General features: G+C 39.7%; 1 protein-coding gene across 1 annotated transcript; it reads right to left on the reverse strand.

The window, feature by feature from the left end:
- Nucleotides 1-125: 125 nt before the first annotated feature.
- On the reverse strand, nucleotides 126-12443 carry LOC139709922 (uncharacterized). Its single transcript, XM_071621878.1, has 21 exons — nucleotides 12074-12443; nucleotides 10139-10189; nucleotides 9537-9548; nucleotides 8576-8680; nucleotides 8080-8118; nucleotides 7655-7729; nucleotides 7193-7308; nucleotides 6853-7028; nucleotides 6269-6398; nucleotides 5711-5836; nucleotides 5110-5261; nucleotides 4654-4838; nucleotides 4144-4251; nucleotides 3712-3810; nucleotides 3162-3270; nucleotides 2470-2860; nucleotides 2194-2280; nucleotides 1747-1908; nucleotides 1129-1269; nucleotides 692-786; nucleotides 126-252 (listed from the first exon to the last, which is right to left on the reverse strand). The coding sequence occupies exons 1-21, from the start codon at nucleotides 12269-12271 to the stop codon at nucleotides 191-193; spliced, it is 2619 nt and encodes an 872-aa protein (XP_071477979.1). The 5' UTR covers nucleotides 12272-12443; the 3' UTR covers nucleotides 126-190.
- Between the last annotated feature and the right edge of the window lie 4496 nt (nucleotides 12444-16939).

Below are 16939 nucleotides of genomic sequence, written 5' to 3' on the forward strand. Positions count from 1 at the left end.
AGCCGAGCACATATTGCAAATTATTTGCTCTAAAATTGCACTTATTTTACAACAACAACTGCAACAAAGCTGGCAAATCTTCAGAGTCTAAAAGAGCGGAAATCAAAAGGTACAGGACGATAGGTGGCGCACACATCATTGACAGCACAGGAGATTTGGACGGAGGTTTATCCGCTGGGTGAGAGTTTGTTCACGATCCTTGGAGTTCAGGTTTGCAGAAATCGCGATCTGACACGGACAGGAACGGGGTTTCTGTGGAAGAAAGGAGAAGGATGAGATCATAAATATTCAGTGGCAGCTGCAGACTTTGCCGGAACTCAAAGTTACAAATGCAATTTTACTCTGGATTTTAATGGAAAGTACAGTAGAGAAATCTTTTATTAACTTGATTTCTAGAATGAAGATTAATTAAAAGCCAAAGGGGGAAAGTGATGAAAAATCAACAAAGTCTTTTCAAGTCTATAGTGTTTCTGTGAATGTCATTTTGACACATAAATACATTACAAAAAGATAAATGTGTCGATAATAACGCTCAGCTGCAATCAAAGACAGTTCTAATTTACACTGAAAGTTTTTTTTTTTTTTTCAGAGTAAATACGCTTTAATTATGTATCAATATTACCCCTACTTGTCATGGCGTGAGATTTGCAGCGATCAAAGGGAAGATATTAGCAAAATAATATTAACTTACGGAAGAACGGATCAGCATGGAAGAAATGTGATGGTGCTGGCATTACTGGCTTCTTATCCATGTGTTGGATGGTGAGAAGCTGAGCATCGGTGTGGCTGAAGGTTGAATAAAAGATATCATATCATTACAAATGACACCAGAAATATGCTAGAACAACATGATCTTGTAAAATAGATTATGTAGAATTACAAGCAAAACATCATCTCATTCATGACTATTTAGCTGATACAAATGCTTTATAACGATAGTACAATTACGAATTATCTTCCTTTCTCATAAATAGATTACTCATCATTCTTACTCTTATTTCATTGTCCAGCTTAGCAATAATTCGAAAAATAGGGTGTATGTAAACAAAATTGTGAACATTTTGTTTTGAACAAACAAAATAAAAACTGTCACTGTATGCTTCAATTATGATGCAGACTTCAGCTTACCTCCGTTGGTGCAGAGGCTTGTAGTCGTGACCCATGGTGGACACGCTGTGTGCAGCCGAGATTTCCTGTGGTACCTGCTCCAGTGTCAGGTCGCGGACAAACTGGTGGTAGTCAACTCGCCCGTCACCGTCCCGATCACACCTGTTACAGGAGGCAACAAAAGTTCATTAGATATTCGTTTTGTCGAACTTACTTGCCATCTGACCGAACATTTTTTTTTTCGAAATCATCAAATCACGAGTTAAATCTTTTGTTTCGTAACAAGAGGGAAAGATGAATAACCAGCAAGTGTATCCAATTCTCATGCACGTTCATATGAAAACTCACTTTCAAAGGTGGGGCTGCGATTTATACAAAAGTTTGCGTGCTAGAATAATATATCCGATACACAATATGAAATCAATCCCTTTTCATTGGTATTCTTTAAAGAAGTGGTTATGTTCACAATACTTTACCGAGACCAACTGCCTCTCCGATAGATTTTCCATCGCTAGCCACAGACAGATTTGGGCTGATACCGTCTCTCAAAGCAAGTCTCAGAAGACAGAAAACAAGTCTATATGGAATGGGTGAATTGCTTTAATCCTTAGACTGCGGTCCGCTGCAAACTTCATGTACCTTTGCAATAGTTTGTTGAGGCACTTCTGGCTGACATTGATCTGAAAGCCCTTGCACACGTCCTGCATCTGCGCCTGCGTGAGTCGGCCGGTCTGCTCGGGATCTGCTGCCATCAACGTCCGCCGAAGCTTCATGTGTAGCGGATCTCGGGGATTCGGCGTACTGTCAGATACGAGGACACAACAATTTTAGTGAATATATCATATATATTTTTTTTTTTCACAGAGAAGAAGGTGCCTTTATTTCCAATAATTATGTCTTGAACAAATGATAAAGGAAACGTTTCTGGACGAAAACAAAAACGGCTCGAAAACATGATAATGACAACGATTATTCTTTCTTTTGAAATTTAGCAATGGGTGAAGTGAGTCGAAACGATGTCTTTTGATACAAGGAACATTAAACATAAGATTTCATCTCATAAGAGTTTTCAGGGTGAGAACTTACTTGTTGTAGTAGGATTTCTTGGCCATTCGGATCGACTCGAAGATGCTGGGACGCATTGGATTCAGTGTCAAGTCTTGGGTGTTTGCACTGTAACAAATTAAACAGAGGAGCAACAATCGTCAGGACTTGGCTTTTTAAAGGTGAAAGCAAAGCAAAGGTAGTGATCAACACTCGGGATCAACAGTCACACTGACATACGATTAAGATTAGATAGGCTTCTGGTGTCCCTGTCAGCAATAAAGGGTTGAGAGCAGTCTGTCTAACAAATATTCTCACCTAATTTGAGTATGTTTGTATCTGGGGTCGTCGGAATTCTTCTTCCCCGCCGCAGAAATTCTTGGCCCCCTGAGACTTTCGTCGGCAAAACTCTCTTGGGCCTCGGTTACGTGCTTGAGCCCGTCGTTGCCGAACTTGAAGTGGACTCGCCTGGCGTCCTCCACCCGCTCCCGCCTGTCTTTCTTCACGTCGTTGAGTCGTAGCTGAGCCTCGGCCGTGTTAACCATGTTCCCGCGCGCATCGTAGGCTTCGCTTGTCTCCGACGTCATCGGGATGTTAGCGGTGTAGGGGAGACAGCCAATGGTGTCTAGATAACGGTACTTTGGCTGTGGGATGTCTGGATGTTTGGGGGCGCCCTCCATGTAATGCTTGGTGTAATTCGTGTGAGATACTGTTAAAAACAAACAAACAAGACGCATAAGCAAACAACGCTTAAAGACAAAAACATCTCATTCTATGCGACATATACACTATGTCTAAAAATCATAAGTACTGGCTCTTTGACTCCAATATTTGACAGCAAAGTACAACAAAATTGGCTTCAAAAGTAGTCATTACAGATAGTAAACATTACCAGCTGATTTAATCAGCTACAACAGAATCTGTTTAATTATCTTCCAGCATGCAGTACCTTGGTTCTATTTTCCTTATTCATGATATGATGTGGGCAAGAACCCTTGAACTCGACTCACGTGAGTTTTGCCTATCGGCAGCATCCCGCTCGCGGTCACAAGTCAGAATGACGTTGTTGATGTTATGGCGCCTCTTGTTTCTCAAACTCTCGTTATCACGCACCGCCATCTGTGGATCACGAAAGGAAAACTCGATGTGAAAAAACAGGTCAGGACGTCGGCTTTTAGACGCTATAATAACTCATAATATTCCATATAGCATTTCAATCATAACAAGATATGAACAATATGATGCTTATCATTTTCATTGCCAAAGGTTCATTTGGTGATTTCACTCTGTGAGTCATTACGGAATTTGTATAGCGACAAAATAAAAGTGTGTTATACGTCCAGTGGTGCAATAATTGTTACATACCAAGTAGCTATAACAATGTTTTCACAAAATTTTGTTTTTTATGCAAGCTTCTCCTTTTTCATGCTCCGGTAAATTTCTTTTCTCGTCAAATACCTCGTAATAAAGACGAAAATGAGCCATGTTTATTACGTCGATTAGCGTAAGAACACGAGATGAACCGGTGACGTTTGACATTTGTATGAGCTGGTAACTTACCATGTTAAGATGCGTCTGAGACGGCGTGTTGCTGAAGTCGGTGTAGTCACTCTGTTTCGTACTCGTTTCAAAACCAACTCCCGGGATCTTGTGCATCACCTAGATATAAACAGGCATCAATCCATCAAAGTGTAAGATTAATGAATAACAACAAGTCGGGCATGAACGGCATGCAGTAAAAATGAAAGCAAACATCTGTGATTCAGTACGTGGAACTCATTATATCAAAATGGGTTGAAATCATTCGTTATATACCTCAGCCACTAACTGCAGTCATGACATGATAACATACATTGTGTCAGTGTTATTTAGGGTTTTCAAGAAAAAAATTGAGTCGAAATTAACTGTTATTAAAGCTTTATATAAAAGCTTTCGATCAGTCACTTGAAAGAGAATCTTGATGGACAAGAGAGGTGAAGCTGAATGACGTACCTCTGAGGGCTTGGGTGGCTCCGTCCTGGCGGGCTTTTCAATGGCAGGTCGCTCTTTGACGAAATCTTTGTTGTAGATGGATCCAGTCGGGTCCTCGTCCGTTCCAAACTGCACGGTAAAAATGCAAGCATCACTGTTTAGTACCACATCGGTCATGAAAAGGATATTTGAAAAATACTCTTTCGAATAGAAAAAAAATAATAACGTTTGGTTCCAAATCAGTAGTAGAGTAACGTGAGATGAACCATTTAAATATTGTCCAAATTCTTTCAGCATTTCATCAACGAAAGGAAAGATACAAAATTCGATCTATAGGTCATTGAAATTTTGTCTAATATAAACCTGCTAGAGCTGGGGAATAAGGATGATAGTTCGGTCTCTTTTTTATAGAATAAAAGACTGAAGAGCTTGCTCGGGTAGAGGAAAATACAGTCCACTTCGAAAATAAATACACATCCCAATCAGTGGAGATATTGCAGAGGGAACTTGGAAGAGAGATTCGACACCAACCTGAAAGTGAACGGACGTCTGGTATTCTTTGCCGAGGATAGCACTGTCAAGCATGGGACTTCCCTCAGCCGACCCCGCACTCTTTCCCGACCCGCGGGACAGCACACCGGGGGTGATCCTATGCAGATTTGGAGCTGGTGCGTGTGCTTCTTGGCCAGCCTTTGACAAATCACCCGTTTTCCATGCTAAAGAAAGAATATAGGGAGAAGCCTTCGTCATAATCAAGTTTGATAAGCTTTGGGAATGATAGAAGCCCTAAAATACAACGGGAAAATGATTCTGAGATGCATTCAGGAGGGGAAAATTGATTTCTTTCGGTAAAGCACTGACCACATAATGTTCTTATGCTATCACTATTCACCTGCCATACCTTCAAAGTAGAACAGCATGGAACAGAACAGATGTGATTTGGCTGTTTGGAATATCTATAACAAACGCGATGAAACGCTAACTCACCAGCAAAGTTGTTCACAAAGTCATTGTAGTCTATCGTTCCATCTTTTCCGTGGTGAGTTTTGGTGATGAGTGTGTCCAGCACCACAGGTGGGATGGGGTCTAGCAGGCAGTCTACTACCCTCTTTAGCACCTCTTTGCTCACACAACCGCTTCTGGAATGAAAAATTACACACACAAAAAAAAAGTGAGCAACAAAGGCAATGGCAATTGTCTTTATTGTAAACATAAAAGTACATTATCATTACCATCATTATCACTATCATCTTTTAAGGTGAAACATCAGGTGATGTAATCTATTCGAATGCACTGGATGGAACTTTGGCACCCTCACTAATCCACAAAATGGGAAGAGACCATGTAGCCTACCACTGTATCATGTGACTGTACAGCAAGTGTAGTATAAGTCTTATTAACTATTGGCATAAATAAAACTTACTTATTTAAACCTATGAGACCACAACTTGTTCCCTTGTCCCTAAAATCCATTCAGAGGCAGCTTCTCTAGAACACGTTTTCCAAAATCCAGTCTGCCAGTACTATGCCTGGTCGAAAGTTTTAGTTTCCGACAGACTGTTTGAAGGTAGTGGCGTTTAATCTGTACCTTGCAGGATCATACTGGAGGAAGATTTGTTTGAGCGTCGAGCTGGTGGCCTCCACCTTGGCAAGTGCATTCTGATCCTTGGGGATCGGTGGCAAGAGAGATACACCCTCTTCTTCCAACTGCGACCTGTTGAGGACAAGATTGACAGAACAAGTGAGTGGATAGTGTATACTTTTGAGTTATTGGATATCTTTATAGACTCTGTTTAAGAATGACCTTGGATGGACACTAGAACAGGATGAAAGCATAATGAAAAGGTAACATAGAGCATTTTATTGATGTTATTTTTTGTTGTTATTTTGCTTTGCATATTCAAATCTTTTCATCATCAGTCTGGGGGATTCATAGTCACCTCGGATCACTGTTCAAATCGCCCCGTACACTATCCCTACGTTGCCAGTCATGTAAGACTATGCGAATGATAAATAGTACATGCTCCTACACGCATAAAAAACATTAAGTTTGGAATAAACGGCAGGCATGATATAGTATTTAGGAGGTCTGATCATGCTATGAAAATGATGAAAAAGGGGTAATCAACACAAAAAATGGCTATACCTAAGCGTGGGGTCGTCTTGAAGAAATCGTCCTTTCTGTATCCTCGTGGGCTCGACGAAAGCTGCCGATTTGTCTGGTTTCAAAGCGGCGTCGTAGTCGTGTGTGAATGTCGTCTGTCCCGGTCTGGGTCCTGCAATTTAAATCACATATACGATATTCACATGATATCGCGAACACACGTTTATGATTACAGCTCAAATCATTGTGGCAACGGAAGCATTTATCGATTATTGGTGAGCATGAAAATGACAAATAAAACACGACAAACATCACGTATCAGCATGATGTCGATATTCAAGACTTCATTTCAGGAGATTTATCGGGATTCTGAATAATTTTAGACATCACAGGCAAACTGTCAAGTACGATTTAATCAATCACACCAGATAGCATCGTTAGTTGATGTTATTTAAACAGACGGAGAAAGGAGAAGGATTGAAAGTGAAAAGGATCGAAAGAGGATCGAAAAAGATAGTGACTCTGCATTCGTTCAGATCACTCCGTCATTCAAAGAAATAGACCAATTGTCATTATCAGCATAGAGAAAATAGACCTCTTCAGCGAGACAGCGCTGCATGACTCACGTGTGACATTATAGTCTCCCTGTCTGAAGACGGCAGATTCCCGCTCGTCTTCGATCATCTTCCTGGCCACGGCTGACGGGCTGAGTTCGGTCTTGCTGCTCGGTGGGATGGGGGCCAGCCTCGTCCCGTTCGTCGACAAGTTTTTATGAAACGAGTCCACCGTCTCGCTGTTATAACTGAGAACGGAAAAGGAGATTAACTTGACTTGGTGCGATCTCCAAGGCATAGACTTATATTCCGATAGGAACTTCGATCACACTATTTCTTATTCTTTTATCATTGCATGGAGAGTGTTGAGTGACACAAGGGAAAACGCCAAAGAAGAAAAATAAATATCTACCTTGAGGGATCGTTGCCAAATTTGAAATGTGTCGTGCGGAGGTCCTTGACGTTTCGTCTCCTCATTTCGTTGCGCGACTGTGGAATGGCGGGATTCTGGTCCAGATCGCGTATCGTCTGTCAACAAGAGTCGAAAGGATATATTATTATTGTGCACACTTTTAGTCTGTCAGACATTTAAAAGACTCCCATAGCATAAATGTATTTGCAGATAACAAGCACCTCGTTTTATTCTATGTCAATACGAGCAAACAAGCAGATAATAAGAATTATGTAACCTCAAAGGATGTTTCATTGCGTCACAAAAGAGTAGGAGCTTTAGACGATTTGATCATTGTGCAGAGTGCGCGCATCTATGCGCACAGGTGATTGTGCATAGCAACAGTGTAGCTCCGTGGCCGGCCGCCAACCACTGTGGGAGCCATTTCTTAGCTTAGCTGTATTCCTAGAGAGGCGCTCATACCTGTCCACCGACGAAGTCTGATGAATACAACGATTGTCCAAACTGACCATCTCTCCAGTACCTTGGGTTCATATCCTGTAATAAGAAAAAAGAAGAAGATACAATCAGGACCAGTTGACAGTGATGTGGACAATCTTAAAATGAATTAGCAAATATCATAACCAAGTAGCACCACGTTTTATTTTGTCACAACATCGAGACAAAGTAATTTTGTTCAAACTGCCACGTCCGATTTTCCACTGGCATTGTAAGTCCTTGTGTGTGTGTATGTGGGTGGGGGAGAAATAGTTTGTCAGCAGAGATTTGATATGTTATCAAAACCACAACATTCACATTTTGTGTATGTACGCCATCACTACACAAAAACGGTTCACAATGTGAAGAGTATTTTCATGAGAAAAACTGATACAGACTTCAATACTTACTGGTAAATTGATCTTGTCCTCTGGCTTGACAGGCGGCAGCTGCATTCATGTAAACAAAAATAAAACAAAGATTTGTGATTACATATTTGCTTATAATTTTCAAATTACCGAAATCTAGCTGATGCAAGTTAAAACACCTATGTCACATCTTCACAGAAGCCATGAAAATGTTGCATCAAAGGCAAAAAAAAAAAGAAAAAAGAAAAGAGATATGCCAATGTGAAGAAAGACAATCATTTCATCTCTTCATATTTCACGCACCATCATCATAATATATAACATATAATTTGTGGGTCTATATATTCATACAAACATACATACATACAGTGTACGTATGTATATAAATAATTATACGTACGTTTATACATACAAGCATACACATACAAACTTACATACATACATACATACATACATACCATACATATCAATCCTATGCGTATGTCTACGAAAATGTTTTCCATTCAACTGAAGAGTGAATTATAACCATTTATCTTACCTTTTCTAATCTCGTCTTTATGTAGTCGTTGCTTGTCAGGGAAGTCTTGTATATCGCTTCGTCGACGGGTGCACCATCTCCGCGAAATTCGAAATGAGATTTCATCTGTCGGGTAAAGAAGAGGGAAGAGTTACCATGGTTACAAACACATCAATGTGCAGCATTCGTGATTTCAGTCAAAATGTATTAAATTTGGAGGGGAAAAATCAATCTAGAATAACGGTATACATGCAAATCAAATGGTAATACTTGTACATGATCTGTTTCCGGAAACTGGAGAGTGGCGATATTGACAAAAAAAAAGTAATAAGATCCATACTTTTAATGTTTGCGTCCATTAGTTAAAACATACACCATAATAGCCTAGCTCAGAAAGTGTAATTAGAACACAGAGGGAATGGCGTGACTAAATGACATCCAGTATTTGTCGCCGTCATTATGCTGATAAGTCATGCAACTCATTAATGACAGAAAACAAATTTGCACGTGTGATAAATCCAAGCATAATAAAGAAAAAAAGACAAAGAAGAAATTGACATTCAGGTGTTTCAACTAACACACAAACATTATTATAGAATAGACATTAAAAGTGTATTAGTACCAAAGTAACTATCGCTAGTTATAATTTTTCACTGTTAGAGGAACAAACAACGATAGTTTCAGACACCATGTCAGAGGAACGCGAGTGTTGTTAATTTGTAATTTGGGTCAAGCTATACAAGTACACGGAAAATCAGGGGTCGAGTGAACAGGAGACATGGTTAAAAAGATACCAACGAACATGAAATTATCACATCAAAAGAGTGACAGTCTGTAAGAGGTAGACAGAAGATGGAAAAAGAGGGCATTGGAGGTAGACAAACAAGACAATCCTGGTATGTTAGATGTCAGTAGAATGGAATGAGAGGGATACAACAGTTTGCACCGCACATCTAAGGAGTAGGATATAACGGGTTTTTACCTGGCTTAGTTTCTGTTTCACGTGAGAGAACGAGAAGACAATGGGAGGGAATGGTAACATTAGATCATAATAATACAGCTATTTATGAGTAACCAATCTATATGTACACTTGACATTCATTGACATTCATGGTTGGATACAGTGAATGAGGTTTGTATGTTTGTATATTTGTTATCAAAACACCAAGTATAATTAAACACGATTTGTTTTGACAACCAAAGAAATACCATGCCTATATATTGCAAAATATTGGTGGATTTCGTTTGATTCACGTTTTTTGTTTTATTTTATACAACAACAATCTTTTAACACTGCGGAGCTAATGAATGCTGCTGTACGTTGACATAAGCAAATAAGATTATGTACACTTTTCGATAATGATATGCTTAACAGGAGAAGACAACTGATATTATACCATAGATTTGCTCAAAGGATGATTATTTCCGTGAATATATACGCTCGATACAATTAACTTTTCGTCGGATGGTGAAAAAAAAAGAGATATCATTTAGGGTTGGTTTGTTGTTTTTATGGCTTAATTCTTTGTGTTTGTGTGTGTGGTTTTTTTTTCCCAAAGCAAAGTATTTAAAATGTTGTCTCACCTGAAGGCCAGAGTCCCAAGACACGCCAACACTTCGATCTGGCTGCGTTCCCTGGAAATATGATAAGAATATATGCATAAACATAAACCATCATCAGTGCCTGCATAAAAAAGGATAAGACTTTAAATTATAAAAAAAAACAAGTTTAAGGTAATGAGCTAATCTTAGCCTTCTTTGAGGTATAGTCAAAGGTGAATATAACATTTGAAAAAGAAAAAAAAAACTCTATCATATGTCTATAGTTCTCTCAGCTGTACAAAGTGTGTATGTTATCAACAGCAGACCAGTATACGCACATATACATGTGGACTTCAATTTGTTCTTACTCTCTATACTCTTTTCCATATTATATAAAAGACTGTATGGGTCGACACCAAGCTTTATGATGGAATTTAGCACTTATTTAATATCTTCCCGCCGGGTGAAAGGACAGGAAGAAGCGGCAGGTGCGGGGAGGTTAATCATTGTACGAGACGAGGTCCAAACCACCATCGATCGCTGTTCGCCAATGCCGAGTGATTCAGGAATTTGTTGAAAGAGAACAACAAGTATCGATTTTTTTTTTCTCTCTCCCTTTTTCTCTTTTTCTTTCATGAGGGCACGACTAGGCATTTAACATTGCTCTATGGATACAAGATGCATAATGTGTAAGTGAAGGCGCTTTGCTGTGTGGTGGGCCCTCTTCAAGGTGCAAATAATTTGAGATTGGAAAAACAATTTTGTGGTTCCAAGAGATTATTGCATTGTACACTGTTCATAACCATTGATTTAGATGACGTGTTATGGAGGTTTCAGTTCGACTTTCATTACCGAGATGACGGCTGTACTTTTCTACCGACCTTGTCTAAACCAATCTGTACTGTATAGCAAATTCTTGAATCACTTTTAGCATTTTCTGAACAAATGATTTAGAGACAGGGCATCAGACGAACATTTCAGTCATCACAATTATGTAAAATCTCTGCCATCGATTTTCTCAATTATGTTCCTCACCAAAATACATTTAGTATAAGACAGAATCAGTGTACTAGCAGTAAGTACTGTACGTTAGCCACCTCATATAGAATCCTGCATGTGGCGTTTCTATCATGTGAAGATGGATTTGTGGTTAACATTTCTTATGTCACATGGGAGTACAGCTGAAAGTAACCAGGCGACGCAACTTTCGGGGCAAAGGGGTCACCGACACACTCGAGACCCACACGACGTCTGACGGTCCCAGACAGCCGACAGACATTTTTCATGACGTTGTTTTACTGATATATATAGAAATTTGTTGTTTGCTTCTCCCCGTCAGGTTATTATCTCGAAAATTGCCGATTTGTAATACAACGATTAGAGCACTAAAGCTGTGACGGCAAAAAAGAAAGCCAGAGCATTTGTTGTAGATTATATCATCTTACTCCAAACGATGATAATATGCCACAAAAACTATACAACGTACTTCAACTGGAATCATGTGCATTTGTTTGCTATATAAATTGGTCATATGAAACATGATTAAAGTTGATGGAATCAGTGACTAGTAGCTTTGTTATTTGGATTTGAATAAAGATCTATAACTTATGAGTATCTGTAGTTCAAATGTTTGTAATGTGTTGTTGTTTTTATATTACTTTCTTTCTTGCGCTTCTTTATTTTTACTAGAATATAACTGACTGTAAAGCCTTGAGGCGTATATTAGTGCATTAAGTTGTTGAATACTCTGCTCAAGGCACATCGGACTTTTAATCCCAAGATTTACATAATGGAATACTTCAATGCAAAACCTAAAAATCAGAAGAAAAAAAATCCTATGATATGATAACTGAACTTTGGATGTGTTCGTGTCATCGATCCAGGCAGACTTTCGTAGCAGGATGAATGACTGCAGAGTGATTTAAATTAATAGGGAAAAGACAAATAGAAGAAGAAAGAAACAAAATTGTCACTCACCATGAAGGTACCTCTAGTAGTACTTTGTAAGATGGGCGAGGTAGAACGCATCCCTTCCTTGGCAATCATTTTGATGTGGTCCTGTGTCAGAGACTGCTTCAAGGAACTCAGAGCCGCCATCCTCCCGGCACCGTAGAGTTGGTCCCGCCGCCGGGCAACCGCTGGGTCCAGCGATGTCGCTACCGCCACGTTACTCATGGTCGCGGTGTAATTATTCTGTCCGATTTGGTACCAAGAAGTTACTGTTATCCAAATATAACGATATTCTTCCAGAAGATATAATCCACCTTTTTGTTTTGTTTTGATTTATTGCGATGAATTAGTGTTGCTCCGCCGTTGGTAGACTATTACTTTCACTATGCGGTTTGCTACTAGGTATGACTATTTACAAGCCTGTCTTGAAGTCGCTCTTGAGGTTGCGTGAAGAGCGGCGAAGTTAGTGTATTTTGAGTGCTGTCTGTTTATCACCGCCTCTCAGTCTCGAGGGTGAAGACGACCACTTGTTACCCACGTTGTCAACAAACTCTCCGCGCACGCTAAGTAATAGTGGCCGCGTTGCTCCACTGCGCACGCGCTGTGTATTTATGACATACACAGAGACGTTTGGGGGTCGCGTAGCAACCGACCGCCGTGAGGATTAGCTGAGGAGATTTTCTACGCTTTGCCAAGTTTCTATACCCGTTTCTATTCAAAGTCTTGAGAGATGTGAGAAGAGTCGTTCCGTTAAATCAGGACGGGTGACAATATCTGCTCAGATCACGGGACTATTGAAAGGATAAATAGGCCTTACTCATCCTAGAGGGGTATCTGTTGTTATAGAGGGCATCACACAGGAGAGAATTACAATGGATTATTATGACAAAATATCGAAAATTTGCAACTGTAGTTACAGTGTCCATACGATAAAAGTTTTATGCATCCGTAACAGAAACAAATATCACATTTGCATCACGTTTGCAGTCAAAAGAAATTAGTGATCAAAAAGATCAAATGATGAATGATAATTAGGCCTATGTAGTGATGTTTACGGGCATTGATTAGGCATCAAATCTTCGCATCATCTATCTACTTCCATTGTGTATATCACCGACAAAATAAAATCATGCTTTTCAAGAACAGTTTTCAGATCCACGTTATTCCCATGAATATTTTGCAATATAGGTCTTTGAATACAATGTAGATCTGTTATGATGAAACAGATAGAATGAAATGTGAAAATTGAGGGAAATTAAACAGATAACTGCATAAAGTAATAATGTCCTATGTTGATTGTTACCTTGATGTAGCCGCGGTGGTTACGTGGTTGTGATTAAAACTATATCCTGATGTTACAAATAAACAATATCAAAAATTTCTCCTGATCTATTTAGAAATTTAATATGTTTGCATTTGATATGACATATTTATATTATGCCATCATTATGATTATTGAAATAAGGTACATAATGTCCTTCATTATTATCTTGATAAAGATGGTAGGCCCTATATAATTATGACATTAGTTTGCCGTCGCTGCCATGTTAAAAGGCATCTGTCTAAAGAACGTCATTTCATTCTAGATTAATGATAAGTCGTATATACTCTCTAGTTCTGGGGTGATTTGCCAATATCGCTCAAATTTTCAATGATCAATGCTTCACTGTATATTATATAACCATCTCTTTCGTTCAAAATACCTCCAGGTCGGGAGGAATCCCCCTCTTAAACGGCAGTCACAAAGCTTCAGACTGAAGATTATTTACGTTATTACACCAATGAAAATGGACTTGAAATAACATAACTTCGCCTGAAGCAGTCGTTCAATGTATATGTCACAGTTACGTACTAAAATTATTCTAACGGGCTTTACAAGGAAAATGGAAGAATTTTCGCACAAGTTGAATATGCGTTCAGTGCAAGGACTACATCAGGGCGGGCGGTGGTACCGTTAATATCTGATCCTAAACTGAAATTCGATGTTGAATTAAATTGTGTGCTTAAAAGAAAACGGCCCAGGCAACAGCAAACACCTTATCTTACCGATTGGTGGTACATGTACTTGTACTGTGCTAGCAAGAGACTTATCAGTCCTATAGCTTGTTACTGTCTACCTAACTCTTTGTCGGGAGTATCAGTAACAACAAATATTGACTGACATCGTTGCACTGTTAGGGAAGTTGTTATAGGGTTATATAACCAACGTGTAAATAACGTTCTTCCGAGCTGCACTTAGAGCATACTAGTACAATCCATGTGTATTTTTATGGCGTCCAAATACTTGACTCTGCGCTGGTTGCAAAACATAATGCGATATAGACATGCAATTTCATGCGCTTCAAATGAATTCAATGTCAGTTACTTTATAAATCACATTGTTCTTATCTCTTGCCCTAATTTCCTCCCTTTTTCTCTTCCTTCCGTTCTCTCTTCTTCCTTCTCTCTCCCCCTCTCTCACACCAGAAGTCAGCTCCTTAGTAGGCTCAATTCCCCTGTTCTGTGTTTGCGTCACGCCATTCATTTACTCTAGTAATTCGTTTGGTCATCGTCCTTTCAAAAATGGTCTTTTGTGAGGGTCAGTGGCACAAATCTCTATAATGGTCAGTGGACAGCATGAATGGGATAATCACCCCACCTCAACCACAGGGGGTGAAGCGGATTCAGGTACCATGCAGTGGCGGATCCAGATGGGGGTGCATCGGGCAAGCGCCCCTCTGTTAATTTTTGTTAAAACAAAAGAAATAAAAAGAAAAAAATTGTGTGTGTGTGTGTGTGGGGGGGGGGGGGGGGTGCGTGCGCCTCCATATTCTTAAAGGCGCCTCCCCTTTGCAGAATTCCTGGATCCGCCCCTGCCATGTGACAGACAATCTATCTCATTGTTGAAAGCCTGTTCACCCTCATAACTTAAGGCAGTGTATAATTTGTAGAAGGAATCATCCTCATCACCCATTAAATTTGTTTTCAACGGGATTGTACGGGTTTACCTCCCCCCCCCCCCCCCCCCCCCGAGATTTATTGAAGTACTAGTATCTTTGATACGGAAAAGTGATGGGGCCCGGGCTGAACCTCTTCGTAATACAATGTCAGAGCAGGTCCCCGTTTCAAAAAAGATGTTACGATAGCAACTAGTGCTAGAATAGCAAAATTCCCATAGCAACAGCCATTCTGGAAGCTGAATTCCTGTCCTTCATATGACAATAAATTGCCATTCCATCGACTTCGAACGATGATACAACAAACATGCGCCCTCTACGATCAAGATGAGTACATGTTTACTGAGCTCTGCACTGAAGTGGTCTGTCCTGGGGGATGTTTCATCAACGTTTGTCGGCGCTAACAACTTAAATCACCATAGTAACAGTCAGTGACCAGAGCATCTCAGCCAATCAAAACCAAGGATTTTGCTGAAATTGGTCAGCGCCGACAAGCGTTGGTGAAACACCCCCCAGATTGTGGCCATCGGTACCATGAAGCTGGGTTGGGACAGTTACCACCCTGCGCCCGGGGCAGCGGCAGGAAAGAGCTGATGGTGTAACGTCTACTTTGTACAGTGTATGCATCCCATCGTCTCCTTGCTAAACTAGTCAATAAAGGATATATGGAATGTCTGTCACCACGACACGATGACAGCGACAGAAGGACGCAGATTCGGTAGTAAACTGAATCTCAATAGTGTCACATCTGCCATTTGGTCCCCCCCCCCCCCCCCCCCCAAGTTCGGGTAACCTAGGGGACAAGAAAAACGAAGAAGTGCCTAGCGGTATTGTGGTGAAGTCTAGTCAATTAAAATAACAACAACAAAAAACACAACTTGAAATGTCATCTTGTCTGTGTCAAACATGCATTTCTTTCTACATGAGGCTTGAAAGCACAACATATGACAGTGAGATCAATTCTTTTTCTCCATTTACCTCTCCACATCCTATTCTCTGTAACTCACTCTTTCATCACATTCCTCATCATATACATTTCTTTTTTACAGAACATTACTCAAATACAGTACTTTCTCATCATTTTCTCACATAACACAATCACAACATGCTTGTAGAGAGCCAAAGAGATGATATTGGTACAGTCAAATAAGTTTACCTATATGCTGTACATCATTATTTATTTACTGCTATATAAGTACATGTATATGTAAGGAATACATTTCACACTTGCATGGAGCATTCATTAATTTGGAGTGTTGGCTTAAACCTTGAAACATTATATCATCTAAAACTTGGAGTCTCTTGACAACCCTATTGGAAACTCTCTATGGAGTTGCAGGAGCATGTATTGCTCTAGACTGTTCAATTGAGTTTTGGTAGTATCCTAAGCCCAGACACCTGATGGTACATTTGTACACAGGTTACTGCTACAAGTAGTTTGTGCATATTTTTAAAACTATCCATAAACACATACCAATGAAGATATTGCTGTGGTACCGTGACGCCTGAGCACAAGCAGGTCCGTACAGAGTCAGGATGTAACATCAGGGCAGCATTATGAAATCATATCTATGACATTATTAGAATTATCATAACGAGTTCAGAAAATTTGCTCAGTCATAATACATTTTGTTTTATCTTTTTGAGTTAATTTTCAAGACAGACACTTGATTGATACACAATGACATGTTCATACAGTAATAATCTTGAATATTACAGCAATTTGCCATGTGTATGACAAACCATAGCTTAATCATATCATTTCTTGCATTCCTACGCATTCAATTCTTACAGGGCTCTTCAATTTGGGGATCAAACACAGAGAGTGAGCTCTTTACATAAAAGTAAAAGCATTAATTTCATGACAAGTTTTTGTTTTTCTGGGGGGTTTTGGGGGCACTCATTTTCTTAAAACTACTACACCCAGACAAATCTCTTTGTGAAATTCTGCTTCAAA

The sequence above is a fragment of the Diadema antillarum genome, unplaced genomic scaffold (genome assembly GCF_040938485.1).
Source record: "Diadema antillarum isolate AM-2024a unplaced genomic scaffold, OU_Dant_1.0 seq00001481_RagTag, whole genome shotgun sequence".
NCBI lineage: Eukaryota > Metazoa > Echinodermata > Echinoidea > Diadematoida > Diadematidae > Diadema > Diadema antillarum.

Coding starts and splice junctions, on each gene's coding strand:
- LOC139709922 (XM_071621878.1), bottom strand. CDS start 12,271: ATGAGTAACGTGGCGGTAGCGACATCGCTGGACCCAGCGGTTGCCCGG. Junction 787..1,128: donor AAGCCTCTGCACCAACGGAG/GTAAGCTGAAGT, acceptor TTCAACCTTCAG/CCACACCGATGCTCAGCTTC. Junction 253..691: donor CCATGCTGATCCGTTCTTCC/GTAAGTTAATAT, acceptor TTTCTTCCACAG/AAACCCCGTTCCTGTCCGTG.